Source organism: Etheostoma cragini, chromosome 11 (assembly GCF_013103735.1).
Source record: "Etheostoma cragini isolate CJK2018 chromosome 11, CSU_Ecrag_1.0, whole genome shotgun sequence".
NCBI lineage: Eukaryota > Metazoa > Chordata > Actinopteri > Perciformes > Percidae > Etheostoma > Etheostoma cragini.
This window is the reverse complement of record NC_048417.1, coordinates 5455679-5473350: the sequence shown is the minus strand read 5'-3', so window position 1 is coordinate 5473350 and position 17672 is coordinate 5455679. Positions and strand designations below refer to the sequence as shown.

Below are 17672 nucleotides of genomic sequence, written 5' to 3'. Positions count from 1 at the left end.
CCAATAGAAAGATGAGAACAGAAAAAACTATTTAGCCCAGAGGTCTGAAACTTTATACAGGTGTTGTTGACAATATGTGAAAATATTTGTGGTCATTGGCATACTGTGGCATAAACCGAGATGGGAAGTAACGAAGCACAAATACTTTGTTACTGTACTCAAGTCGATTTTTCTGATGTTTGTAATTTACTATTTTTTTGTGGCGACCTTTTACTTTTATCCTCACATTTTAACACAAATATCGGTACTTTCTACTCCTTACATTTTACAGATTTGAATTTTTACTTTAGTTTTGTACTGCGAGCTGTTCTGTCTGATATTCTTTTTAGTCTTCCAGATCTTGCTTTAACTTCCACTGTTACTGATGACTGCCATTTCTTAATTACATTCTGAACAACAGATATTGGCATCTGAAAACCCTTTGCCCTCTTCTTGTAGCCTTCTCCTGCTTTGTGAGCGTCAGCTTGTTACTTTAGTTTTGTACAAAAGGTTGTCTATCAGGTGTGATTGTGAGTGCATGCAGGAGAATAGCGCGGACACGCGCCTCACACAGCGAGCAAGCTCACATGCCAAACGGGAAAAAAAGCTGACAGTTAAAAAAAAAATCTCCGACGGCAGAGACGCAACGAGAGTTGCATTTAAACCAAGCAGCATGTCTGGAACCCACATTCACCAGAAAATACTGGTTACTATGTAAGTACTACAAACCGAAGTTAAAAACAAACCTGAAGCTGAAGAAACCCTAAACGTTAACGGAACAGACCCGCAGACCCGATTGACTGACAGAGAGAGAGAGAGAGAGAGAGAGAGAGAGAGAGAGAGAGAGAGAGAGAGAGAGAGGCTGAGCACATTTCTGTTCTGTGTGTGTCATGGAGCCGAGCGTGTTTGTAGGCGGGGAGGGCGCTGTGATTATCACAGAACGCTGCGTGGCCAGTTGAGGAGTTGTATTCAATTCGAGCACGGATATTGACTCGTATTACTCGTATAATACTTCTACTCGGCAAAGTGCTTTATCCGTACCGGATACTCGTTTCTCGGGAACTCGGATCATCCCTATAAGTCATCAGGGATGAGCCGAGCACTATGTGCTGCACATTTACAAATGGCTATTTTGTGTGGTAACTGAATAGCTTGAAGTACCTGCACTAGCAAGTCTGCATGTTCTACTGTCTTTCCTGTAGAAGTCGTCATTCCTCGTCTACTCCACTGAGCTGCAAAACAATGTACTGTGGAAAAAGCATATTGGCTATCTGTGAAGATAGTGACTGATTTGTTCTTTGCCCATTTGCAGCCTTCTGTGAGGGCAATTATCTCTGCTGCTTGGGCTGAGTATTTTAAGGGCAATGCCCCTCTGAGTAGTGTTTTCTCTTGCGTCACTACTGCATATCCTACTTGGTTTCCGCCTGTTGATGACTTTGAGGCGGATCCATCAACAAAAACGTGTATGCTGTCTGGAATTGGTTCATCTTTTAAGTCTTTCTGTGGTTTGCAGTTTTCATTTGTTCGGTCTACACATGAATGGGGGTCTCCATCATCTTCTGTGGGGACCAGTGTGGCAGGATTCAGTGTGTTACATCTCTTTATCTCCAAATGCGGTTGGGAGAGCAAAGTAGTCATGATTGATAAATGTCTCGCTGGAGACAGAAAACTCATTCGGGTTTCGGTTATTAGCATGTCCACTGCATGCGGGACAAGCAAAGTGTTTGGATGGAACAACACTACTTCAGCTGAGCTCTGCACTGCAAGGGCTGCTGCACACACTGCTCTCACACAAGGGGGGAGGGCACATGCCACTGGGTCTAGCCATTTAGAATAGAACGCTACTGGCTGGAGCTTTGAGCTGTGCTTCTGTGATAGTACTGAGGTCATGAACCTAGTTTTGCAGTCCACTGTTTGGACAAAGGGCTTGGTGTAGTCTGGGAGACCTAACACTCCTGAATTAGCCATTTCGTCTTTGAGAGCATTGAATGCTTCATCTCCTTCTGGGGTCCATGTGAGGTCATCCTTCAGGGTCACTCTCTCTTCAACATGCAATCGCTCTAGTAAATTAGTCACAGAGGCTAATCTGAGATTTCCATCAAAACCATACTTATTTACCCATTATTTCACAAACTCTACACTTCCCGGGAAGGTCTTTTCCATAAATATTACATCTTTAGGAATATTGGTACTTTGTCCCTGACCCATCTCTCTTTCCTAATTTCCTTTCAACAACTCAAAAATCAACAATTTACAGATAACACAATGACAAGCTGCACAGCAACAACCTTTTTTTTTTCTTCAAAATCTCACCAATAGACACAAACAACACAATAACAAGCTACGCAGCAGCAACCTTTTGTTTTCAAAATCACACAAATAGTCACAAATAACACAAAAACAAGCTGTGCGGCAACAACCTTATTGTTTTCAAAATCACACAAATAGTGTAACAGCTAAACACACAACAACAAACTCAGCAATACACAATCCAGCGTTATGACCAACAGCAAGAATTCACTCAGCCAGATTTATGAAAATACTCTTTTCTCACTACTCAATTCTCTAGAATTGTTTCAAAACACATCTACTTTTCCTTTCCCCGCTCGGGGAAACTTACATTACTCTATTTCTACTTTCTTTTAATCACTCAGTTTTGTCCCAGACAGAAGGAAAATTTCAATGATAGTTTACTTTGAGCTTTTTTCTGGCCCCTGGCAGCAGAATATGTTACTCAGTTCTGTCCCAGACAGAAAGAAAATCTAAATGATATTTTACTTTTAGCATTTATCTGGCCCCAGGCAACAGATTATTTGTGCACTTTTCCAACAGTGTACCCCAGGTACATTTCAGAAAACAACGTAACTGCCTCACTCACCCGTGTCTGTTCGTTCCTCGACCGTGGGAGTCGTCACCGAGGGGCGCAGGGCAGCGCCGGACCAACCTATGGCCCACTCCCGCGAAGGGGTGGACGGCTGTTAACAGATTCTTTGGCCTTGATTGAGCGCGGTCCTGGACTCCTCAGCTGTTGACTCCCGGGTTTCGACACCAGAAAAGGCCTGCAATGAGTAAGCCTTCTTCTTCAAAGACAACATTCAGAAGATTAGACAAACAGTCAGTGCCTCCATATCAAGTCCAGGATATGTGTTGTCACAGTGTTTAAGCAAAACTAGTTCCAATATGACAGAATTTCATATGATCAACCATAAAAACCTGGAGGACATTATACAACATCTGAAATCCTCCTCCTGTTGCCTTGATATTTTACCAATGGGTGTTTTCAAAAATGTCTCGAATTGTTTGGCTTCTGATCTTCTACAGATTGTGAACACGTCTATTCTTTCAGGAATCTTTCCACAGGCCCTGAAAACTGAAGTAATCAAGCCACTCTTAAAAAAGAATAATCTAGACACATCACTAATAAGCAGCTATAGGCCAATATCAAATCTTCCGTTTTTAAGGAACATAATTGAAAAAGCGTTTTTTCAACAACTCACCCATTTCTTGTCACTAAACAACAGTTTTGATACCTTTCATTCGGGTTTCCAACCACACCACAGCACTGAGACGGCTCTCGTTAAGGTCTTTAATGACATCCACCTTAACACAGAAAGTGGCAAATTTTCCGTCTTAGTATTACTTGATCTCAGTGCTGCATTTGACACGGTCGACCATGACATATTACTAAACTGATTAGAAAACTGGGTTGGCCTTTCTGGATCAGTACTAAACTGGTTTGAATCCTACTTACAGAATAGGGATTACTTTGTGTCAATAGGTAATTACACATCTGAACATACAAATATGACGTGCGGGGTTCCCCAAGGCTCCATTCTGGGGCCTCTTCTGTTTAACATCTACATGCTTTCACTGGCTCAGATTATGGAAAACAAAAAAATAAGTTACCATAGTTATGCGGACGACACACAAATTTACATAACCTTATCGCCAGGGGACTATATTCCAATACAAAAACTGACTAAGTGCATCGAACAAATTAACAGCTGGATGTGCCAGAACTTTCTGAAATCAAACAAAGGAAAAACTGAGGTGGTGGTTTTTGGAGCAAAAGAGGAACGATTAAAAGTCTGCGCTCAGCTTCAAACAACAATGTTAAAAACAACAGACAAAGCCAGAAATCTTGGTGTAGTCATGGACTCAGACCTGAATTTTAACAGCCACATTAAGACAATTACAAATTCAGCCCGCTATCACCTTAAGAATATATCAAGAGTTAAAGGACTTATATGTCAACTGGATTTGGAAAAACTTGTCCATGCTTTCATCTTCAGAAGACTTGACTACTGTAACACTGTCTTTACAGGTCTCACTAAAAAATCAATCAGACTGCTGCAGCTGATTCAGAACGCTGCTGCTCGAGTCCTCACTAAGACCAAGAAACTGGATCACATCACTCCAGTTCTGAAGTCTTTACACTGGCTTCCTGTGCCTCAAAGAATTGATTTCAAAATACTTTTGCTAGTTTATACATCACTCAATGGTTTAGGGCCAACATACATTTCTGATCTGCTACTACACTATGACCCCCCCAGACCTCTCAGGTCATCTGGGACAGGTTTGCTTTCTGTCCCCAGAGTCAGAACTAAACAGGGTGAAGCAGCATTCAGTTTCTATGCTCCTCATATCTGGAAAAAACTCCCAGAAACCTGCAGATCCGCTGCTACTCTGTTATTTTAAATCAAGGAGGAAGAACTTTCCTTTTGATGTTGCCTTTCTTTAAATTACTGTTTATTTCTATAATGTTTAATTTCTTATGCTGCACTGTAACTTTTATTCTTGTCTTTTATATGTCTTAATGTTCTTATTTTTAACTGTTTATTAACATGTTTAATCTTTTTTTATTTTTTACCAGTTTTTCAACGTTTTTTGTGTAAAGCACTTTGAATTGCACTGTTGCTGAAATGTGCTATACAAATAAAGCTGCCCTGCCTTGCCTTGCCTTGCCTTAAATCTAGTAAACTAAAACAACACAAGACACATTCTAGCAGAAAATGTAATGTCCGCTTGTTCTCAGGTCAGACATACACCAAAAAGCAAGATACCCCACTATTCATTGGAAAGTGAAGGAATGATTTGATTTTGTATAAAATGTCCATATCTCAGACACCAGAGTCCAGGTGGGGGTTTTGCACCAAACATGATTAGGCTACTCCATAAGCAAAATAGTATGCAGTAACCTCATTAAATGTATTTGAGAATAACAATAACCTCATGACTAATTTGAATTTTATTTTCTAGAGAAGATGCAAGTTAACATACAGTAGGTCCAATCAGAACATGAAATGGATGTGAGAGTTTATAGATAATACTAATTTTCAAAGTTTTTCTAAAACACAGTATATTTAAGTTAAGTTTTAGAACTTTCTGGAAAACCCATGAGACCATAGAAGGGCAACAATACGTCAATCAAATATAAAAATACTGCTATGAGTAAATGTGGGCTATATGAGTAATTATTCATTTTAAAATACAAAAATTCATTTTATACAAACTGATAGCATTACATTTTAGAAATTTAGCAGCCTCAATATGGATTTGACCTTAACCCCTCTACATTGAAATGAAGAGCTCTGCTAATTCTCCACAAAATGAATTTAGTGTGGCCAATCACAATATATTATATAGATATATCAATATCTATAAGGTGGTAGGCTGCAAATTCAGTGGTGCATGCTGGGTGGTATCTGTCAGTCACAACAACAGTTGACTGACTGAGTAAACAGCAATTTGAAATGCAAGTGAAGGACCTGAACAGTTTGGCCTCGTTGATGCACTAGTTCTTTCAGAGGACAATAAGATGCCTATTTTAAGAGCAATAAATACAAGTGCGAGACCTAAACCTGTCCTACCTTGATGCATGCATTGCCTGGGCACACCTTAACTGCGGTTAGAGGGGGTTCAATGACACTAGAGAAGGAATTAAAAAAATAAAAAATATTTCTTTCCTTTTCTCACCTCAAAACTTTGGTGTAGTTTCAGTAGTTTAATACACAAACACTTATAAAAAACTGATATTATGATATTATTATTTACATTGCCAGCAAGCTACTACATGTAATGTAATGTAGTTAAATTAAACTACTAGTTTACAATAATCACAAGCTATTTCTCTACTCCCCGGCACTGCTTATCCCTTTTTAGATACAATGCATTTGAATGAAGAGGCCCGTGGGATGCACCAGCATGCTGTGTCTTTTTCTCCTTCCCTAAAAACATGATAAATGTGCATGAATAACAATGTTGCATGCTTACGACTACTGTTTGCTTGAATGCCTAGATTGACATAAATTCCATTCTGTAACATATGCAGGTATATGTTCTAGATGTGAAACTAACAATATACAGCACAGGGTAGATTGCCTTTTAATGCTCACTAGTTCCACAGATTGATGTGACATACATGCCATGCAATACATGCAAAGAGTACCAAGATCTCACTTTACGCAGACCAACTCATTTTAAGTATATTTTTCTTGTCATAGCAAAAGTGATTTAAATCCTCTCTATAGTATGTTGGTCTCACTAGAGCCAGGCTGCAGTATCTGAAGGGTTACAATGAGTTTAATACATTTTCTGAACCAGGGGTAAAAAAGGGCATAGATCAGAGGGTTTAAACAGGAGTTAAAATAATACAGACATATTACAAATGCAGCAGATAAAGGATTGAGCAAGTTATCAGTAAGAGCAACACAGTAATATGGACAGAGACATATTAGAAACACAACTACAACAACACCGAGAGTCCTGGCTGCTTTCATTTCAGATTTCTTAGCAGTTACTTTCACTGAACCCTGAAGTGTGACAGATGCAGTATGAGACCGCATGGCACGAGCCTGAGACACAGCCACCACAAACACTCTCATATACAGAACTATTATGACAGTGACCGGTATAATAAAGGATATAACCAGATCAACAAATCCTGCGATGTAGTCACTGACAACCACACACTCGCCAAAGCAGGCGTTATACCTGCCAAGTTGTTTGAAATTATCCCTCAGAATCAGAATTTGAAAAACTACAGAACATATCCAACACAGACAAATACTAACTTGAACTTTTTTTTCTGTGACTTTAGTGGAGTAATGCATAGGATCACAAATAGCCACATAGCGGTCAACGGATATGAGCACCATGCTCCCCACTGAAGCAGCACAAATTGTATAGTCTAAAACATAATACAGAGTACACATGAGGTCACCGAGGAACCAGCAGCCGTCTATGAGCATAATTTGAAAGAACACAAGAAGGCCCATGAAGAAATCTGAGACAGCCAGAGAGAGGAGGATGAGGTTGGAGTCGGTGTAGAGCTGCCTGGAGAGGAAGACCAGCAACACATTTGTGATTCAATATATGTATAGGACACAGAAAATAACATGAGACTATCTACCACCAAATAAGTATAACATTTGGATTTCAATTCCATGCACTAAGTCTCCCATACTTAAAGTGGGAGATGGAGATGATGACCAGCAGGTTGAGAGTTGTGGTGAGCAGAGTGATGGAGGACAGTATAATGTAAGATGGTATGATCTCAAAGGGAGTACGCATTGGCTTCTTACAGGAGGCATTAAGGAGTTCTGGGAAGCAAAGTTCAACTTCTTCCACGATCTCCATCGTCACAGAGAGAAAAGAGTGGCTCTGCCGACTCTCTGAGCAAAGCTCTCTGTATCACAGCCAATTTATAGCTGTCCTCTCTCCCCTGTCCCCTGCTGCATAGGATTCCTCTAAAGGCCCGTTGCATGCATGTGCTTCTCAATCAAGAATGTGTGCATATGGACCTCTTGAAATTAAATACAAAATTTGACTTAATGTGATCATTTAGGGCTGTGCTTTTTCCACTTTGACATGTCAAAATATCTTTTGTCACAATGGCCATTAGAAAGATGAGAACAGAAAAATTCTCTATTTAGCCCAGAGGTCTGAAACTTTGTACAGGTGTTGTTGACAATATGTGAAAATGTGTGTGTTCATTGGCATACTGTGGCATAAACCGAGATGGGAAGTAACGAAGCACAAATTCTTTGTTACTGTACTCATGTCGATCTTTTTGATATTTGCACTTTACTATTTTTTTGTGCCAACTTTTATCCTTACATTTTAACACAAATATCGGTACTTTCTACTCCTTACTTTTTACAAAATTGGCTTGGTACTTTAGTTTTGTACAAAAGGTGAATAGCACGGACACGCGTCTCAGACAGCGAACGGAGCACACCACACAGAGAAGAAACAGAGAGAAAAGAAAAAGAGATTAGTTATCTGAAGGATAATCAGTTAAGATTGTGTGTGTGCGTCCTTGAGAACTGTAAGTTGTATAACTGATGGTGTCAGTTTATTTAAGCCTGTTGTTGTATTGGTCTATAGTTCTGGCAAATTTAAAGTAAGTTAGCTAGAGATTTGTTTGGGTTCTTCATCTGTTAGCGAGGTTGCACGTTGCTTGATCTTAATGAAATATCAACAGATTTAACAGCTTTATTTGCACTAGTTTTTTATTTTTTTACAAAACTTCAGATAATTTGATTAAAAAGTGGATGGAAACTTAGCTAGAGAGATGTTGTCTCCGTCCGTGTTTTAACAGACACACCTGGGGCAAAGTTGGAAACCAGAATCAGCTTTAAATACAGTCCTGATCTAGTCCTAACTAAAAGGTTTCAAATAATTTCACTGGACTTATTGTTATTGTTTGCGTCATCAATACCATATTCAATCTGATTGGATGGGAATATACAGTACTGTACGTTGCACTTGACGCACCACTACAAGATGACTCAACAGATTCGGCAACATTCATTTGCAGCAAAACAATTGCGGCTTGATGGTGCTAACATTAGCACATCGTAGTATGAATGGCGACGTGATTGCTTTTTAGCATGAAGTCAACGAGTAGGTGGTTCTTCTCAAGTGTTCTGTCTCTTTAAAATTATCCTAAAACAAGGTCTTAGAGTTGACGCTGCCAACCCCTTTTTGACCTTGGTCCGAATGGAGTAAAACATTTTCTAAGCAGGATAGAGCTCTGATTTGTCAGTTCAGGGCTGTAACCAAGCCACCATTGAAGAATTGCCTTGTCTGTGCAACATAATTACATTTTATCCACTGAAAACTGTTTTTAAGTACATAATAACAATGGAAAGCATTTTTTACCAGTGTATCTTTTTGGGGAATCAAATGAATGGAAAGAAAGTTACTTTATGAACTTGACTTTAAGATTTGTTTATTATTTATTTATTGTAAAGAAAAGAAAAATGTGTGAATCTGTCATTTTTGCTTAATTCCTCCAAGTACCTTACTAAAAAACTAAAAATCCCTGTCCTTTCACCACAGCAATTAACTAAGATGTAACACTAGCACTAACACTTTGCACCACTTAGCATCAATCTGAATCACATTAACTCTACTATGCTTAGCTTTGGTGGTGGTAGCTAAAGCTTGATGTGCTTCGGTGATATTTTAATTCGGCTTTACACAATGTGCAAATGGCTTTTGACTTGTCTACTGAGCCGTCCGGTTTGGAAAGTAAAAAATGCTATTCCGAATTGTGTTGCTTCTGTCTTTCTCTATCATGCCTGCAGCAGTGAGATGTGTGTGTTACAAGGAAGCTTGATGATACGTACAGAAGCGGAGAAGGATGAAAATGTTAGACACAACGTGAAGCAGAGTTAGGTGTAAAATAAATTTACAAATGTATGCATGTGATTTTATATATATATACAGCGGAGTTCGAAAGCTTGAGCGTCCCAGGTAAAAATTTGTATTAATGTGCATAAAGAAGCCAAGAAAAGATGGAACAACCTCCAAAAGAAATCAAATTGTCGATTAAACATTTCTATTATATGTCACAAAAAGTTAGATTTTATTTCCATCATTTACACTTTCAGAATAACAGAAAACAAAAAAATGGCATCTGCAAAAGTTTGGGCACCCTGCAGGGTTAATACCTTTTACCCCCCCCCCCCCCCCCCCCCCCCCTTGACAAGTATAACAGGTTGGAAACGCTTGGGAACGTCCATTCTTCCTTCAAAAAGTCTTCCAGTTGTTTGAGATTGCCTGGCTGTCTGTCACGCACTGCTCTTTTAAGGTCTATTCATAGATTTTCAATTATGTTGAGGTCAGGAGATTGTGGAGGCCATGGCAAAACCTTCAATTTACGCCTCTTGATGTAATCCACCGTCGATTTTGAGGTGTGTTTAGGATCATTATCCATTTGTAGAAGCTGTCTTCTCTTTAATTTCAGCTTTTTCACAGACAGCATCAAGTGAGCATCCAAAATTTGCTGAAATTTTATTGAATCCGTTTTTTAAATTCTACTCATGAAATTTTCCCTGTGCCACTGGCTGCAATACAACCCCAAAGTACGATTGATCCCCCCCCCCCATGCTTAACAGTTGGAAAAAGTTTTTTTTCACTAAATGCTGTGCCCATTCTTCTCCAAACGTACTTTTGCTCATTGCGGCCATAAAGTTCTATTTTAACCTCATTGGTCCGTAGAACTTGTTCCCACAATGCATCAGGCTTGTCTATGTGTTCATTTGCAAACTTCAAACACAGAATTTTGGGTTGAGGACGTAGAAGAGGTTTTCTTCTGATGACTCTTCCATGAAGACCATGGTTGTAGGAGTATCTCTTTGAAGACCATATTTTATAGGAGTATGTCTTTGTAGTGGAATGGTGTACCACAACTCCAGTGTCTGCCAGGTCTTTCTCAATGGATCGTGCAGTCAAACGTGGGTTTGGACTTGCTTTTCTCACAATCCTGCGAGCTGTTCTGTCTGATATTTTTCTTGGTCTTCCAGATCTGGCTTTAACTTCCACTGTTCTTGTTGACTGCCATTTCCTAATTATATTCTGAACAGAGGAAATTGGCATCTGAAAACCCTTTACTATCTTCTTATAGCCTTCTCCTGCTTTGTGAGTGTCAACTATTTTCAGTTTCAGTTTTCTAGACAGCTGCATATAAGAAGCCATGGTGCTGATTGTTGGGGCAAGGTCAGATGAGTCTGGGCATTTAAAACCTTAAGATTGACATCACCTGGTCTTTCCAGACGATGATTGAGAACAATCCATGACACTGTCAGGTCTCAGCTTTCCAAAGGGGGCGGTGCATACTATAAACTCTGCAGGGTGGCCAAACTTTTGCGGATGCCATTTTTTTGTGTTCTACTATTTTGAACATGTAAATGATGGAAATAAAATCCAACTTTTTGTGACATATTATACGAATGTTTAATCTGTCACTTGATACCTTTTGGAGATGTTTCCGTGTTTTCTTGGCTTCTTTATGCACATTAATAAAACTAGGGAGGATTCTAGTTTGGTTACTTGGAGCTACTTAAAAACAGAGACGGGAAGTAACGACGTACAAATACTTCGTTACTGTACTCAAGTAGATTTCTCAGATATTTTTCTTTACTATTTATTTTTCGGCGACTTTTTACTTTTACTCCTTACATTACTACCGAATATCGGTAGTTCCTACTCCTTACAGTTTACAAAATTGACTTGTTACTTTAGTTTTGTGCAAAAGGTTGTCTATCAGGTGTGATTGTGAGTGCATGTATGAGAATGGCGCAGACACGCGCCTCACACCGCGAGCGAGCGCACACGCCACACAGGAAAAAAAATGAGAGAAAAGAAAATGAAACTAGCAGTCCGGAGGATAGTCAGTTGAGATTGTGTGTATGTCTTTGAAAACTGTAAGTCATATAATTTATGTTGTCGGTTCATTTAAGCCTGTTGTTGTATGGTCTATAGTCTATATCCAGTCCTAATCTAGTCCTCACTAAGTTTCAAATAATTTCACTGGAGTTAGTTATTATTTTTGTGTCATCAATACCAAATTGAATCTAATTGGATGGGAATATACCCAGAGTTCTCACAAAATCACACTTGAATTTATATCTTACTACTCGGTCAGAATCTTATTAACCTGGAGTCCCTGTCACAATAAATAAGGTAAATGTTTTAGGCCTGTTGGCAGACAGCCGTTTAAAATGTAGGCAATGGCCTATAAAAAGCCTTTTTTCCATATCCACTGTAGTTTCTCAACGTGCTCTCTGGTAACATCTGTCTGGTCCAGGTAGCTTTGTCATTCGCAAGGCTACTTTTACTTTTCCACTTTAAGTAAATTTCTAAGCCTCTATTTTGTTAATTTTACTTGAGTAAAGAAGTTAAATCAGTACTTCTACTTTAACCAGAGTATTTTTAACACAATTATCTGTAATTCTATTTGAGTACCGGAAGTGAGTACTTTTGCCATCTCTGCTTAGAAAATGTTGTTAAATCTAGTAAACTAAAACAACATAAGACACATTCTAGCAGAAAATTGAATGCCCACTTGTTCACAGGTCAGACATACACCATAAAGCAAGATACCCCGCTATTCATTGGAAAGTGCAGGAATGATCCAGTCCAGGTGGGGGTATTGCACCAAACATGATTACTCTATAAGCAAAACAGTATGCAGTAACCTCAATAAATATATTTGAGAATAGCAATAACCTCATGACTAATTTGAATTTTATTTCATAGAGAAGATGCAAGTTAACATACAGTAGCTCCAATCAGAACATGAAATGGATGTGAGAGTTTATAGATAATACTAATTTTCAACTTTCTTCTAAAACACAGTATATTTAAGTTAAGTTTTAGAGCTTTCTGGAAAACCCATGAGGCCAGAGAAGGGCAACAATACGTCAATAGAATATAAAAATACTGGTATGAGTAAATGTGGGCTAATTTATACGAGTAATTTGTCATTTTAAAATACATTCTATACAAACTGATAGCATCACATTTTAGAAATTTAGTAGCCTCAATATGGATTTGACCTTAACCCCTCTACATTGAAATGAAGAGCTCTGCTAATTCTCCACATTATGAATTTAGTGTGGCCAATCACAATATCTTTGAAGGTGGTAGGCTGCAAATTCAGTGGTGCATGCTGGGTGGTATCTGTCAGTCACAACAACAGTTGACTGACTGAGTAAACAGCAATTTGAAATGCAAGTGAAGGACCTGAACAGTTTGGCCTCGTTGATGCACTAGTTCTTTCAGAGGACAATAAGATGCCTATTTTAAGAGCGATAAATACAAGTGTGAGACCTAAACCTGTCCTACCTTGATGCATGTGTTGCCTGGACACACCTTGAGGGGGTTTAATGACACTAGAGAAGGCATAGAAAAAAACAAAAAACAAAAAACAATTTCTGTCCTTTTCTCACCTGAAAACTTTAGTGTAGTTTCAGTAGTTTTCTGCACAAACACTGGCAAAAAATTAACATAATTACTTGATTTGCTATGCAAATATGACTGAAGTATTTATAGTGCCAGCAAGCTAATACAACATGTAGTTAAACAACTAGTTTACAATAACCACAGGCTTTGTGTCTACTCTGCATATCCCTTTTTAGATACAGTGCATTTGACTGAAGAAGCCCGTGGTATGCACCAGCAGGCTTTGTCATTTTTTCCTTCCCTAAAAACATGATAAATGTGCACGAATAACAATGCTGCATCGTTACGACTACTGCTTGCTTAAATGCCTAGAACCTTGACGTAAATTCCATTCTGTAACAAATGCAGGTATATGTTCTAGATGTGAAACTAACATTATAACACACAATACATGCAAAGAGTAGCATGTTCTCACTTTACTCTGACCTACGATTTTTAAGTATATTTTTCTTGTCATAGCAAAAGTGATTATAATCCTCTCTATAGTACGTTGGTCTCACTAGAGCCAGGCTGCAGTATCTGAAGGGTTACAATGAGTTTAATACATTTTCTGAACCAGGGGTAAAAAAGGGCATAGATCAGAGGGTTTAAACAGGAGTTAAAATAATACAGACATATTACAAATGCAGCAGATAAAGGATTGAGAAAGTTATCAGTAAGAGCAACAAAGTAATATGGACAGAGACATATTAGAAACACAACAACAACAACACCGAGAGTCCTGGCTGCTTTCATTTCAGATTTCTTAGCAGTTACTTTCACTGAACCCTGAAGTGTGACAGATGCAGTATGAGACCGTATGGCACGGGCCTGAGACACAGCCACCACAAACACTCTCATATACAGAACTATGATGACAGTGACAGGTATAATAAAGGATACAACCAGATCAACAAATCCTGCAATGTAGTCAGTGACAACTACACACTCCCCAGAGCAGGAGTTATACCTGCCAGGTTGTTTGAAGTTATCCTTCAGAATCAGAATTTGAAAAACTACAGAACATATCCAACACAGACAAATACTAACTTGAACTCTTTTTTCTGTGACTTTAGTGGAGTAATGCATAGGATCACAAATAGCCACATAGCGGTCAACAGATATGAGCACCATGCTCCCCACTGAAGCAGAAGTAATGGCATAGTCCAAAAGATAATACAGAGTACACATGAGGTCACCGAGGAACCAGCAGCCGTCTATTAGCATAATTTGAAAGAACAAAAGGAGACCCACGAAGAAATCTGAGACAGCCAGAGAGAGGAGGAAGAGGTTTGTGTGGCTGTGGAGTTGCCTGGAGAGGAAGACCAGCAACACATTTGTGATTCAATATTTGTACAGGACACAGAAATAACATGAGTCTATGTTCCACCAAATAAGTATAACATTTTGATTTAAATTCCATGCACTAAGTCTCCCATACTTGAAGTGGGAGATGGAGATGATGACCAGCAGGTTGAGAGTTGTGGTGAGCAGAGTGATGGAGGACAGTATAATGTAAGACGGTATGGTCTCAAAGGGAGTACGCATTGGCTTCTTACAGGAGGCATTAAGGAGTTCTGGGAAGCAAAGTTCAACTTCTTCCACGATCTCCATCGTCACAGAGAGAAAAGAGTGGCTCTGCCGACTCTCTGAGCAAAGCTCTCTGTATCACAGCCAATTTATAGCTGTCCTCTCTCACCTGTCCCCTGCTGTACTGTATTCCTCTAAAGGCCCGTTGCATGCATCTGCTTCTCAATCAAGAATGTGTGCATCTGGAGCTTTTTAAATTAGAAACACTCAATTTAATCGTTTAGGGCTGTGCTCTTTCCACTTTGACATGTCAAAATATCTTTTGTGACAATGGCCAATAGCAAGATGAGAAAGGAAAATACAATTAAGCCCAGAGGTCTGAAACTTTATACAGTTGTTGTTAACAATATGTACAAATATATGTGGTCTTTTGCATAGTGTGGCATAAAGCATGATAGACTACCAACAAACCAACGAATTTCAATGAATTTCAATTTCATAATAAATGGGGGGAGCTCTGTGCTGAACCAGGTGACACAAACACCTTCCCAAGTGAAGCTAGTTTTCTAGGGGCACATGGAGTTACCCTGGAAAGGAACACTCTGAGGCCCACACATGCGTCCCAACACCCCCTGATATTCCAAGTTGGGAATGGCATTTGGAAAGAACCAACAACCCATTTAAAAACCTGACAAATGTCCGGGTTTTGTCTTCCCAATAGTGTGCTATTTAGCATGAATTCAGTGGGTAGGTGGTTCTTCTCAAGTGTTCTGTCTCTTTAAAATTAACCTAAAACAAGGTCTTAGAGTTGAAGCTGCCGACCCCTTTTTGACCTTTGTGCAAATGGAGTAAAACATTTTCTAAGCATGATAGAGCTCTGGATTTTCGGTTCACGGCTGTAACTAAGCCAGCATCGAAGAACTGCCATGTCTGTGCAACATACAGTACTTACATCTAATTAAAAGTTGTGGTCTATTTTAAAGATCATGAACCCAGATTTTCACTGAAACTTCTCCCACTGAGTGCAGGGTCCTGAGTCAAAGGGCAGAAGTCCTCCCATTGCAAACAGTGTCCTGAACCAAGTGTCCTGGGCTCTCCAGGAGGGGGTGTGCACATTGAGTTAACCTTGAAAGGAGCCCACAGAGGCCCAAACATACATTCCAGCCACTTGGAGTAGACTTTATGAGGGAGGTTGAGAAGTTTGATCCCATGTAAGCGGAACACACTCTCCGGCCCCTCTTTTTTTAGACAGGGGAACCACCACCACACTAGGGGAACCACCACAACCACTGCTCTGTCCCAGACTTCCACGCAATGTTGCAGAGCCGTCATCCAATACAGCCCCAAAGCTTTCAGCATTTCTGGATGGACCTTATCAATGCCTGGGGCTTTGCCATTGTGGAGTTTTTTGACCACCTCTGCTGCTTTCACTAGGGAATTTGACAACAACCCCCCATAAGCCTCTAGCTCTGCCTCTACTCTAGTACCTCTACCACAGAAGAATACAAGAGGCATTGTTGGATTCAGAAGTTCATCAAAGTGCTTCACCTAAGTACCTTCTCAGATGTGTTAAACACCATTCCATCATTACTGCACACATCTTGGATGGTTCATTGTTCATTGTGTACACAAACAATGTTCTCAATGCTTGCGTTCATGTGTAGAGCCCCTAGTGATATGTTGAGCAAAGTTTCATGTTCTTTCGAACCTTCTTGGTGTTTTAAAAATAGCTATTTTGATGCTATCACAGAAGTGCCAATAGCACTCCAATTCAAAAGGCCATTTGACTGAAAAACAATAACACTGTCAATCTTAAAAGTGGTACTTCCGTCTTAAGTATGCTTTTAAACAAAAGTTTGACTTGGATACATTCACAAATAGACCTTAGGTTGCAGTTTGGCAAGAGTTACGCTTTAAAGGAGAATTCCGGTCGATTTCAACACGTATCTTTGTTGTTTGAAAATTTTGAGTGCTGTCAGTAGCGGGAAAAACTAAACCAATTGGTGCTGCCTACACCGTGTTATCCTCTTGCTAGAGTTAGCACCCAACAGGCTAACATTTTTTTTCAAAAGTAAGCAAATGCTAATTTTTTAAAAGTAAGTGCTGTAGTACAACTAGCAGGAAACAAGTTATAAATGAGGTAAGTTTGGAGACACTACCTCTTTTTATCATTAAATTGATAGACTACATGTTTTTGTTTTATCTCTTTTCTGTGTTGTAGTTTGTAGACGGTCCCTAAGATCTAACTGCCGTCCCAACACCGGAACTAAACACAGCTAAATTAGCACAACTTTCATGCATTTCTTTCACATCTACGGCAGTCAGATTCACTGTGTTCACCCGGAAAGAATCACTTCCCATGGGTTTTGACTTTTAATGACATTTTTAACATGTTTAGAGGCTAAAAACATGTTTAAAACTTGCCCTGTTTAAACCTGTTGGGTGCTAACACTAGCAGGAGGATAACTCAGTGTAAGCAGCACCAATTGTTTTCATTTTTCTCTCTACTGACAGCACTCCAAATTTACAAACAACAGAGGTATGTGTTGAAATTGACCAGAATTTTCCTTTAAATCAAAGACTGTGATTAAGATAATTGTTGTACAGATTGTGGGGATAATCTGGGGATAGAAATGTCTCTTTAAAAAATGAAATTACAGTAAGCAATGTTTTTCAAACACAAAATTACAAGCTCTTGAAATATTTTTTGTCCAGCCAAATCAAAATTACATAATGTGTATCTTAAATGCATTTAATCAGAATACTGCCCATCTCTGCCTGAGACCTAAAACTGCCTTAAAAAAGGGGCTGCCTGACAAATTCATTACCATGGCCATTGAATGGGGGTTAAATTCCAGCAGAGAAGCAGAGGGAACAGTACAAAAAGTGTTTATTTCCTTTTATATATATATATATATATATATATATTT

General features: G+C 39.2%; 2 protein-coding genes across 2 annotated transcripts; both read right to left on the bottom strand.

Moving 5' to 3' along the window:
* Positions 1-6503: 6503 nt before the first annotated feature.
* On the bottom strand, positions 6504-7617 carry LOC117953194 (trace amine-associated receptor 4-like). Its single transcript, XM_034886015.1, has 2 exons — positions 7445-7617; positions 6504-7314 (listed from the first exon to the last, which is right to left on the bottom strand). Exons 1-2 carry the CDS (start codon positions 7615-7617, stop codon positions 6504-6506), a joined length of 984 nt encoding a protein of 327 aa, XP_034741906.1.
* A 6096-nt stretch (positions 7618-13713) lies between these two features.
* Positions 13714-14826, bottom strand: LOC117953193 (trace amine-associated receptor 6-like). Its single transcript, XM_034886013.1, has 2 exons — positions 14654-14826; positions 13714-14524 (listed from the first exon to the last, which is right to left on the bottom strand). The coding sequence occupies exons 1-2, from the start codon at positions 14824-14826 to the stop codon at positions 13714-13716; spliced, it is 984 nt and encodes a 327-aa protein (XP_034741904.1).
* Positions 14827-17672: the final 2846 nt, after the last annotated feature.